Below are 12,832 nucleotides of genomic sequence, written 5' to 3'. Positions count from 1 at the left end.
GCCCATCTAATATGTAGGGGGAAATATACTCCCAATGAGCTCAGATGGGCCCTGGGTATATAAAATTAAGACACATGAAGAAATGGTAAGCAGTTTGAAATGTATGTTAAATATTTAATTGCCTGATATAGACCGTCAATGTAGTTTAGAATTTGAAGAAAAGTGAAATCTTATGGTTTGCTAAGGGAGTTATAATTGAACCAAGAATTAAGAGGGACAGGAAATTAATATTTTGTTGAAGTTAGGTACATGATATGGCATTTTCTTGAAGCTATGTAATACGTTTATTAGGTAAATATCATACCCATATTACAGATGAGGAAAATAGATTCAAGTAATTTCTCTAGTGTCACATGATTAGAAATAGTGCAGTGAAGATTTGTACTATGGAATTTAATATCAGGTACATGCTCTCTTTGCTCTAGACTGAAATGATTATAGTGTATAGGTAAGAAGGAAGGATATTCTGTATAGAGCAAGCAGTATAGATATTAGCTCTTGAGATACACAAATAGGGTGGTGTTTCAAGTATTTAAAATATACAAATGCTAAGCTATGAATTGCCAGTGGAAATTAGTATTTTTAATTATTTGACTTGAAGAACTCTGTCTAATTAGTAAAAGAGTACAGTTAGAGAAAATAGGGGTCAGTTCCTGATGTTGATGACATTTGGGAAAATGGGAAGGCCTTTTTTTTTTTTTTTGGGTAGGTAGACTACTAAACATATAAATAATATTAGACCAGGAAATGATTTGTGACATTCTTTAGGTGAGAAATGTCTAATTTGTCCTGATGAAACAAGCCTCTCTTATTTTCCATATTTTATTCTAGAATCTCTTCCCTGCTTTGTCCTGTGCCTGGCATTCTTGAATCTGGTTCAGTTTTTCTAGTTTATCTCCCACATGTTGCCTCTTATTCTTAGTTTATTTCTCTTTTGTTAATACATTTTTTTAAAAAAAGATAATGGTTAGATATCATGCTTTTTATAGAGATAATCATATTCCAGGTATATGACTGAAACTCACTTTGACTGGATTTGACTGTTCCACATTTTCTGTCAATAACTAATGTCATCCATTACCTATCTAAATTTTACTAGTTTATATCTTAGAGAGTAAGCTCTGAGTTTCCTATGTGTTACCATGTACTGACTACAAATATCAATTCAGAAATTGCTACTGGGATTATTAATATAGAATATTATACTATATATCACAAAAATGTTTTTATTTTTCTTTCTGAAAATAAGGTTTACTTCTCTCCTTTTGAAAATTAGATAATTCAAAAATGGCAGAACTCTTTATGGAATGTGAAGAAGAAGAGCTGGAACCATGGCAGAAAAAAGTAAAAGAGGTTGAGGATGATGACGATGATGAGCCTATCTTTGTTGGAGAGATATCAAGTTCAAAACCAGCAATTTCAAGTAAGCATTTACTTTTAGTGAAGCCAAGTTTTATGAGGTATTGTTTCTAATGAAAAACTTGTGAACTGTTTTATAGATACTTGACATCCTTGTTTCACTGTAAGGAGTTAGAGATGAGAGATAGGGTGGGAGGCCAGTAAGAACTTGAGAATCAGTATAGGGATGTGATTGGGGACTTGAAGAAGAAAGAAAGAGATTAAATATCAGATATGAGAAAAGAAATGAACTAATATTAGCTGGTGACAGTGGAGGTCTTCTAAGAGTGGAAAGCATAATTTTTAGTGGAGCTAAGTAACAACCTATTTATATTTATTCCTTTTGATTTTTCTCATTTAAACCCAGAAGCACAGAAAAGGAAGGATTTGGAATGTTTTGCTTAAAATTTCGGAATATACTAAATGAGTTTTTGTTAGTCTCAGGTGGGAGATCTCACATCCAGGCCTCATTACAGTGTCATCTATACATGAGTATAAAATGCATAGGCAGTGAATGGTAGGTAGCACAGTCTCTGGCCTGTATACTGAGAAAGGCTGTAGCTTCTGACCACATCCACCTTCCACCAACTCCTATTTATATTCATAAAAGAGAAGGGCATCGTCTACAGCCATTGTACTTGGATGATATAGCAATTAGTTTACTTAAATCCTTATTGCTTTTTAGCAGAACAACTTGGTACCTTTATGGATTATTAGCTTTCAGTTAGAGTAATTGGACTTGACATTGTTATAACGTTAAAGATGCTGATGTCTGCTCAAAAATGTGTGATAGAATGCAGAGAAATAATGTACAAATTTCAGGGAGAAAGAGAAAATAGATCCTTTTCCATTTCATTTACATGTTTGTTTCAAGCCAAGAGAATTTACCAAAGAATATAATGTACCCAGCATACTAGAATGCTTTTACTTACCATTGGCAGTACTTGAAAAGTGTGATTATAAGACTACTTTAAAATTTTCTGAAAGCCTAGTTCTTACTTCTGTTGCCTCTAAGCTTGGAATGGCACTTTTATTCAGTTTTACCAGAGAGAGAATAATTTAACTGATTGAATTTTTAATACCATTTCCTGTAGCAGATTGTAATCTCTCATGGAGCGCTAAGTGAAGTGCCTCTTGGATTATAAAATTAATTAGGCATGATGGCATGCATGTTGATGATAGCGGAACATAATATTATATTCTCTTAGTTATTGTTTCCTAGTCATGATTATTTTATACTGGATATTATCATATTGCAAAATTGTTATTCAAAATCTTATGGCAGTTAAGATTCATGTTGAATTTGTACTGATTGTAGATGACTGTTAACAATATTCAACTAGAACAACGTATATTAGTTTAAAATAATTCTATTAAGAAGGGGATTGACCCCAGTAGAGTGAGCTGTTAAGATGAAGAATTAAAATGATTTTATTTTTGTTTTATATGTAAGCCATAAAATATTTTAACATATATAGTATATGAGTTAAATATGAACTTCCAGAAAGGAGGGTAGAAACTTGTGCTTTTGTAGATTACAACCACTAAAAAGTCATACAGCAATAGTTCTTTGATGGTTTGAGTAAATATTTAATCTTGAATTTCTGAGTGAAAACAGTATCAAGTTGTTTGAGCAGGATTTTCTCCAGTAAGATTTCTGCAGTGGTTAATTATAGAGCACTGTACTGACATTACCAGGAAACCGTATTTTTGTGTGAGCCTCTACTTTATAGAATTACTTAATGGGATCTGGTTCTTTTCTACTATAATGGGAAAAAAAGGAAATTTTTACAAGATTTGTTGGTTTTTTTGGGTACTTTTTTCCAAACTAGCAATTTTAGGCAAATCCTCACTCTTCCAAATTTTAGTTTAGTAAGCTAAAGGTAACAGAATTTACATGTGTGTAAGAGTAAGAAGCTTTAAACTGATCCTCAAAGTCATGTCAGGCTCAGATTGACTTCTGGTGTAGTAATAGATTTGAAACTACTTAACTTAAATATTCCAGTTAATTAACTGTTGGTTCGTTTTAGTCTGAAATCTCTGATAGTTTCCCCTTCAGAATTTAAAAGTAATGGTAGATAATCCAATGAAATGGTCCATAATGAAACTTCAAGGCTTTTAGAGGCATGAATGGAATGTGAAAGTTGGGCAAGGCTTTGATTTTGAGTCATAGGAACCCAAGTGTATGTACAACCTTGTCATTATTCAAAGATGTATCCTTCAATTATAGGTTGTATATAAATATATTTTTGGAAAATTTTTATTCTGTAGATTATTTCTTTGCTATGCAGAATGTTTTTATTTATATATAGTTAGATTCTGTTACCTCTGGATTTTAGATTTTGAGTTATAATGAGAAAGATGTTCTTATTCTATGAAACAGTTAATGCTGGTAATCTTGTTTTCTTTAGTAAAGATGTACGTGTTTAAAATTAACTGTATTCTTAAATCAGTATTAAGTTATATACTTCTTCCAGGAATCTGTTTGTTTTCAATTCATGATTTCTATTATCTTAGCATATATTTCATTCAAAAAATAAATTTTAAAATAAATATAATTTTTTGTAGATATTTTGAACAGAGTTAACCCCAGCTCATATTCAAGGGGACTAAAGAATGGTGCACTCAGTCGAGGTACAGTTTTATTATACTATTTTCATTTTAAAGTGAAGTATTTTGATAAAATTGATTATATAGAAATATATTTAGTATATTGTGATATTTTAAAATACAGGTATTACTGCTGCATTCAAGCCTACAAGTCAACCCTACATGAATCCAACAGCAAATCCAGTGATTGCCTCGCCAGTAAACTTTCGTCCTGAATCTAGATCTTCAGATAGTTCTGTTATTGTTCAGCCTTTTTCTAAACCTGTAAGTGTTTCTGAAACTACACAGTCAGCTCAGGGATACATTGGATTTGGTATGTTAATATCAAGAATACCTTATTAAAATCTTGGACTGTCACAAGTACTCATCCAGTGGAAGCATAATCAGCCTCAAAAATGTCACCATCTTTATGATAGCTCAAGCAGTACTCAAAGTACTGCGGGAGCTATTTACCCAACCTGTTAATAAATTAGGTAACATGCTTAAATTGGTATAGATTGAAAACTAAGCTATGAAAACACAAATGAAAGTATATAATCAGTAATAAATATTACATAATGGTAAAATATTTAAGATTGCAAACTGGGCCACGAGTTCTCAATTGGAAAAATCATAAGGGGCCATTGTAGCTTTTTATTCTGAAAACATTTCTTCATAGTTTAGGTATTTTAAAAAAACTTTAACAAAAAGTAATAGATAATGATAGTAGTTAATATTTATTGAGCTGCTAATATGTATAAGGCTTTGTGCTAAAACTATACATAAATTAATGTCATTTGATTCTTAAACATTCCTGTGAACTAGTCACTTATGATTGTCCTCATTTTATCATTGAGGAAACTGAGGGTCATAGATGTTAAATGATTTACTCAAAATCAAATAGCTGGCAGATGCTGGATCTGGGATTTCAATACAGGCTAACCCATAGTTTATATGTGTGTATATATACACACATACATATATGTTGTATATAAATGTGTACTTTCAAAAAAATGGAAGAAATTGGCTTAGTTCAGTAGTTCTCAAAGTATGGTCTACAGTCCTCTGGTGTTCCCCAAGACCCTTTCAGGGCTTTGTGAATCAACACTGTTGTCATCTTAGTCAAAGACTATTTGCCAATTCAACTGTGTTGACATGTGCACTGATGATGCCAGAGCAATGGTAGGTAAATTACTGGTGCCTGAGTATGAATCAAGGTAGTACCACCAAACTGTACTCATAGTTTTTGTGTTCATCACCCACTGTGCATTCATAGTAAAAAATATTCCACTTGTACTAAATTCCCTTGATGAAGTATTAAAATCTTATTAATTTTGTTAACTCTCTACCCTTGAGTATATATCTTTTAAGATATTCTGTGTGATGAATTGGGTAGTATGCATAAAGTGCTGATATGTCTGAAGTATGATGATTGTCTTGAGTAAAAGCACTTGTGTGATTGCATAATGGCAAAACCACCTGCTTTTTTAAAAAAAAATATTATACCATTTTTGCTTGAACACTGACATTTTTATACTGCAAGTCATGGTGTGTTAGTTATTTGTTTCTGTATATCAGTATTACCATGTAATTTATATGGCTTAAAACAACACACACTTACTATCTCACGGTATTATAGTTTCTGTGGGTCAGGAGTCAGGTCATGGATTAGCTGGATCCTCTGCTTGGGGGTCTCACAAGGCTGCATTCAAGATAGGGTCCCTGAAGTTGCTGTCTCATCTGAAACTCTGCTGAGGAAGTATCTGCTTCTAAGTTCACATGGTTGTTGGCAACGTTCAGTTTATTAAGGGTTGTTGGACTGAGAGTCTCAGTATTTTGCTGGTTTTTGGCTGTCTCCTTGCCAGGTGGGACTTCCAACATGGCTGCTTGCTTCCTGAAAGCTACCAAGGGGGAGAGAGTCCTTAGCAAGATTTCCTTACAGTCTTAGGTAACATAATTATGTACACAAAATCATATATATCCTATCACCTTTACCGTATGCTGTTGTTTAGAGGCAAGTCAGAGGTGCCATCCAATACTCAAAGGGAGGGAATCACACAGGATGTGGACACCAGGACCTGCGCATCATGGGGACCACTTTAGAGTCTGTCTGCCATGCACAGTTACTTAATCTTGAATGTCTGGCAAATATATCCTCAAAACTGAACAAAGTTAACCTGTCACTTAAAGGAACACAACCAATAGTAATATTTTTTGCCAATGGCAAAATTTTAACTTCCAAGCAAAAATTAAGATTTTAGAAAACTTTTATCTGCCACCATGATCTTGACAGCTTCCTAATAATTCAAGACTTTTCTGATAGGTGGTGGTATTTATAAATAATGCTTTTATATATTATATAATGAACTATATTAACATTTGGAAGATCTGCATAATTTGATGAAACCATCATTTTCCAAATAACCAGTGTATATGTTACAAAATTATGCATTGGTAAAAAATCCATTTAAAATCTAAGATAGACCAGTGATTTTAACGGAACAGAGTACAAAAAAATTGAGGGATATGGCTTTAGATTTCACACTGCCACAAACCTTTAAGTAAGTACCAACTGTTGAGTTTCGCTACAATATCAAATAGTATATCAACAGTTATCTTAAAATGCTATTAAAATACTCCCTTTTTCATTTATATATTGCTATGAAGCCATATTTTTTTTATATTCTTCAACCAAAACAACTTGTCCTAGCAGATTGAAAGAAGAAGCAGTGAGAGACTAGCAGTTTTTGATTTTCAAGAGATTTGCAAAGATGTAAAACAATGCCACTCTTGGCTAATTTTTTGTGTTTGCAAGTCATTTTTCACAAATATTTATGTTAATTTGTAATGAGTTTATTACTTAAAATGAATTAATATTTAAAAATTTTGATTTCTAGTATGGTAAATATTGATAAATACAACCAATATAATAAAACATTCTTTTTGGGTTTAATAATTTTTAGGTGTATAAAGGGGTTCTGACACCAAAGAGTGAGGGTACCACTGTCTTAGAAAAATAATAGTAAATTAAAAAAAAAAAGTTTGCTCTTTAGACCTGTGGCCCCCAATCCCTGGGCCACAAACCAGTACTAGTCCATGGCCTGTTAGGAACTGGGCCACATAGCAGGAGGTGAGCAGCTGGTGAGTGAGGGAAGCTTTATCTGTATTTACAGCTGCTTCCCATCATTCCCGTCACCGCCTGAGCTCTGCCTCCTGTCAGATCAGCGGTAGCATTAGATGCTGCATTATGGCGAGTTGTATAATTGTTTCATTATATATCACAGTGTAATAATAATAGAAATAAAGTACACAATAAATGTCATGCACTTGAATCATCCTGAAACCATCACCCACCCTGGTCCATGGAAAAATTATCTTCCATGAAACCATTCTCTGCTGTCAAAAAGGTTGGGGACTGCTGCTTTAGACAATAAGGGAGACTGCTGAGTCTCTATCTTGGATCCTGTAAGGTTCCACGGACTATTTCTAATGGTTTAAAAAATGTAACAGGTGTTTCTGAAGTTGGAAAGCTAGCCAGAATGTAAAAATTCTTTACTATTAGTTGGCATCAAATTAACCCAGTGGTTTTCTCATGCTTATTATAAGCTGTTTGGCATTTGAGGGACAAAAAACCTGGAAAACTTTGTTGTTTGATAGTTTGATAGATAAAAATCTTTCCAACATTGAATGCAGAGAGAAAAAAATATAAGGCAAGTGATGGTATCTTTGGTGTTATAAAAGTTAGAAATTAGAGCCTTTTCTGACTCAGAATGTTTTGTTTCTGTAGTATAGTTTTTAAATCAAAGCACCTCAATTGATGGTTCCTAATCCTGGGGGTCTTTTAAAAAAAGAGAGATTTTGCCAATTGGTGTAGGTGAGGCCTAGAAATAATACCTTTTTAAAAACTCTCTAAGTGATTCTACTGTGCAGTCAAGGTTAAGAATGACAGAGGTATATTCTGGTATGAATTGAGAATCCTGTTTAAGGGACTTTTCTCTGAATTTTGGAAGCTATTAGTTTTAATAAATTATAATTAATAGTTCTTTATTTTCTCATGTTTTGTGTGTTTTTTACTTTTTCATGGAATATCTTTGTATCTCAACATTTCTTTCATGTAGGCAGGGAGGGCTATATTACTATTGTTATTACTTATAAAGTCAGTGTGATACAGCTTAAGGGCCTGGGCTTTGTAATCAGTCAGACCTAGGTTCTAATTCCGGCTCCATCAGCAAGTGGGGCTGTATTGGGAGCCTTACTCAACCACACCTAACCTTAGTTTACCCATTTATAAAATGGGAAATAATATTAGGTCTTTATTAATACTGTCATGATAACTACTTGATATAATGCATGTACTGTGAAGAGCAAGTACATACAAAACATAAAATTGTGGCTATTACTTCAGGTTGAAAGGTAAATAACTTGAAGCTCAGAAATGACTTGCCCAAGATTACATAGTTAAATAAATGTGCAGGTCTTCTGAATCCCAGTCTAGTGCCTGTTCTACTGTTTTTATTGTATTTACTGTCTCTGAACTGTTTTATAAGGTATTAAAAGTTCCCTATTGGAGGATTATTTTACCCAGTTATTTATTAACTAACATGTTGCCTGCTCTCTGAAATTGTGGTACTTCATTAACCAGAGTTGTTGCTTAGGAGAGTATTTAACAGTATTAACTTTATTATACTTCTGACAAAGAACTATTTTGGAAAATGCAAGTTAATAATTTTCATTTTTCAAGTGCAGATATTTGGAGAAAATAGTAGGATTGTGTTTGGTTATAGTTAAGTCAAATGGCATTATTGATTTCTTTCTTTCTTTACTTTTTTAATACTGCATGTTAAAGCTCAAATGCCTGTATCTGTCTGTTAGGCCTCAAATTCTAGGAGTGGTTTGGGTTACTTGAATAACTTGTTTCCATAACTTCTTAACAAACCCATGTCAGTGGAAAAGTTAGTAACAAAGCAAACTTCTTAAAACCTAATTATTCCTTAATTTATAATCATAAAATCCTTGTGTTTCTATTATAAAATGTATTTTCGGAGAGAGTTTAGAAGAGAATACCTCCATTAGGACCATATTGTATATGCAGATACATATTTCTCTTTTTTCACTGAACATTCTACTTGGAACATGTCATTGGGTATTCCTAAAAAAGCATGATGTTAATGATCCTGTGATAGTTTATCGATTTATTTTACCATTCCCACATTGTTGGACATATAAGTTATGATTTGTTTGCTATTATAAATAATTCTCTCTTAAGCATTTTTATGTATTTCCTTACCATAAATTCCTGAAAGTAGAATAATTAGATCAAAGGAGATGAACCTTTTAAAGCCTTTGATGGCTACTGCCAAAATTTTTATGCAGAAAAATTATACCAAAATGTGACTTCTACTTTGCTTATAGTGAATGTTGTCGTTAGTTTTTAATTTTAACTTTTTAATTCAAACTTATATTAGAATTATAGAAAAAATAGTACAAAGAGTTCCCATATACCCCTCACTCAGTTTCCCCTAATGTTAACATTTCACTTATCATAACCAGGTAATTAACATTAACTAAACTGTAGACCTTATTAGAATTTGACCAGTTTTTACATTAATGTCTTTTTTCTTTCCCAGAATCCTATTCAGGATCCCACTTTGTGGTTATTTATTTCTTCCTAAGTCTCCTTATGTTTTCTACAGTTATTCATTCTTTCTTTGTCTTTCTTATTTGTAGTAGATAGTATGGTCTCTAAAACAATACCAATTTAATAGTTAAACATTACTATTTTTTGTATTTCTTTGACTAGTAAGTTGGAAAAAAGGTATTTTGTATGTGTTGTTCATTTGTATTTTACTATTGCATTGTCTCAGTTTGTCCTTTGCCTATTTTTCTCCTAAAGCAACTTTTAGTTTTTAAGCATATCTAATCTTAGAACTTGTGCTTGTTGTATATTGTGACATATATTAATAGAATGGTCTAAAAGTCACTCTGAGAGCTTACTCTGCACAGAGTGTCTTTTGTAAATAGTATTGGAGTACATTTTCTGTGTATCGGTATACTTAATATATAATAGTATTGGAGGATATATCCCTAAATAATATTGATCATATATTTTATAATTATTTATATAAAATATATATATATATGCTTACATATAAGTTTGTAATACTTTGTACTTGATCACATTATGATTCATCTCATACTTTTCACTCCTCTCTTAAGATCTTCCTTGTTAGCTTAGACCACCCATCCTCCTGATAGAAGGGCTGAAACTTCCTTTGTGTCCTAAGGCCTTCAGGAGTCGGGCAGCTGGCCCAAATCACTCCTATTAACAACCTCTGTTCTAAATCCTGTCTGTTTGGCATTCTTACCTGTTCACCCTACTGGCCAGGTTAATTTCATATTTGCCTTATGAGACAGAAGATTTCCTCTAGCATGGCAAAGTATAGGGGGCCTGTTCTTTCTCTTTCTGACCCATAACTTATGCATTTCCAAAATTCATATCATGTGATATATTCATCCTTATCGCTGCTGCACACTACTGCAGATTGATTCCCAGCTTTATTTTGGATGTTGAGTTTTTGGAGGTATAGAAGCCTTTAATGTTTGTAGTCATGTCAGTATGTTTTCTCTTTTTCTCTTTGCTTTTGCCCAAATAATTTTCCAAGTTCTATTATTTGCTCCTTGATGGCAATACTGCATGTTTAGAAGCCCTCTAAAGTGTATTAATCTTACTGATATAAATTTAGTTTATCTTTCCTTTACTTTGAATAAGTTGTACTAGAATTTGCCCCCCATTTTCATTTTTACTCAGGAATAAAGTAGCTCTTAGGTAATAGCTTGCTTTCAGTTTTAGTAGATGATAATTTTGACAAACTAGTAATTACCTTGTGTTTTTTAATTTATTAATATTGAACCATTTTAACAGTGTTGATTCTGCCGATTCATGAGCATGGTATTGGTTTTCCTTTACATCCTCTGCTATTTCCTTCCTCAGTGTTTTGTAGTTCTCCCTGTAGAGGTCTTTCACCTCCTTAGTTAAGTATATTCCCAGGTGTTTTATTTTCTTTGTTGCTGTTGTGAAAGGTATTGAGTCTTTGATTGGTTTTCAGTTTGACTGTTGTTGGCATATATGAATGCTACTGATTTGTGTATGTTGATTTTGTAACCTGAGACTTTGTTGAATTTATTTATCAATTCCAGTAGTCTCTTGGCAGAATCTTTGGGGTTTTCTAGATATAAGATCATATCGTCTGTCAGCCCATGCTACAACTTCCGGGGAGAACTACGAAACAGTAAGAAAAGAAATTGTAGAATATGTAAACAGATGGAAAAATCTACCTTGCTCGTGGATTGGTAGAATCAACATCATTAAAATGTCCATGCTATCTAAAGCGATCTACAGAATTAACATAATCCTTATCAAAGTACCGTCATCATTCTTTACTGATCTAGAAAAAATAATTCTGTGCTTTGTATGGAACCAGAGAAGACCTTGTGTAGCCAAAGCAATCTTAAGCAAAAAAAAAAAAAAACAAAGCTAGGAGATATCAGTCTACCAGACTTCAAGCTGTACTACAAGGCTATAGTGACTAAAACAGTATGGTACTGGCACAAGAACAGAGATATAGATCTTTGGAACAGGACTGAGAATCCAGAGATAAAACCATTTGCATATGGTAATCTAATCTTTGACAAAGCAGATGAAAGTATACACTGGGGAAAAGAATCTCTTTTCAATAAATGGTGCTGGGAAAACTGTATAATTACATGCAGAAGATTGAAACTGGATCCCCACCTCTTACCTATTACAAAAATCAATTCAAGATGAATAACAGACTTAAACCTAAGGCATGAAACCTTAAGAATCTTAGAAGAAGATGTAGAGAAGACCCTTTCAGACATTGTCCTAGGCAAAGAAGTTTTGAAGAAGACCCCCAAAGCAATCACAGCAGCAACAAAAATAAATAAATGGGACCTGATCAAATTAAAAAGCTTCTGCACAGCCAAGGAAACTATCATCAGAAAGGATAGACAACCTACAGAATGGGAGAAAATATTTGCATGCTATTCATCCAGTAAAGGGCTGGTAACTAGAATCTATATAGAACTCAGGAAAATCAGCAAGAAAAAATCAAACCACCCCATTATAAAGTGGGCAAAAGACATGAACAGAAACTTTTCAAAAGAAGACAGACTAATGGCGAACAAACAAATGTAAAAAGGCTCAACATCTGTAATCATCAGGGAAATGCAAATCAAAACCACAATGAGATATTATTTAACTACAGTGAGAACTGTTTTTATCAAAAAGTCCCAAAACAACAAATGTTGACATGGATGTGGAGAGATAGGAACACACATACACTGTTGGTGGGACCTCAAACTAGTACAACCTCTATGGAAAGTAGTATGTAGATACCTCAGAGAACTTAAGGTAAAGCTACCAGTTGGCCCAGCAATCCCACTACTGGTATCTACGCAAAAGAAAAAAAGACATTCTATAAAAAAGACACCTGCACTGAATGTTTACAGTAGCACAATTCATAATTGCGAAGATGTGGAAACAACCCAAGTGCCCACCAATACATCAGTGGATTAATAAAATGTGGTACATGTATACCATGGAGTACTACTCAGCCATTAAAAAAAAATGGTTAACTACATATTGTATCCCCCTGAATGGAGCTGGAGCCCATTCTTCTAAGTGAAGTATCACAAGAATGGAAAAACAAACACCACATGTCCTCACCATTAAATTGGTACTAATCAGTCAACATTTATGTACACATACGGGATTAACGTTCATAGGGTATTGGGGCAGTAGAGAGGGGACAGGAGGGGATGGGTA

The 12,832-nt window shown here is 33.3% G+C and overlaps 1 protein-coding gene across 9 annotated transcripts in view; it reads left to right on the top strand.

Annotated features, from left to right (window-relative positions):
- The window catches only part of ZNF280D (zinc finger protein 280D), a 117,067-nt gene that overhangs the window by 21,146 nt on the left and 83,089 nt on the right, over positions 1–12,832 (top strand). For 7 of the 9 annotated variants that reach the window (XR_006729805.1, XR_006729808.1, XM_045529920.1 and 4 more), the window contains 3 exons: positions 1,277–1,423; positions 3,967–4,032; positions 4,133–4,272. The exons of 1 other annotated variant lie outside the window; for it this stretch is intronic. Coding sequence is in view for 6 of the 8 variants with exons in the window: in XM_045529920.1 (XP_045385876.1) it covers positions 1,277–1,423; positions 3,967–4,032; positions 4,133–4,272 (353 nt within the window). In the remaining 2 variants the exon portion in view is untranslated. Of the gene's footprint in view, positions 1–1,276; positions 1,424–3,966; positions 4,033–4,132; positions 4,273–12,832 lie in introns of those variants that run through there. One more of the 9 variants, XM_045529946.1, reaches the window with a different exon arrangement.

Source organism: Lemur catta, chromosome 1, assembly GCF_020740605.2.
Source record: "Lemur catta isolate mLemCat1 chromosome 1, mLemCat1.pri, whole genome shotgun sequence".
Lineage (NCBI taxonomy): Eukaryota > Metazoa > Chordata > Mammalia > Primates > Lemuridae > Lemur > Lemur catta.
Note: the sequence above shows the minus strand (reverse complement) of the source record. Positions and strands in the feature narration are given on the sequence as shown.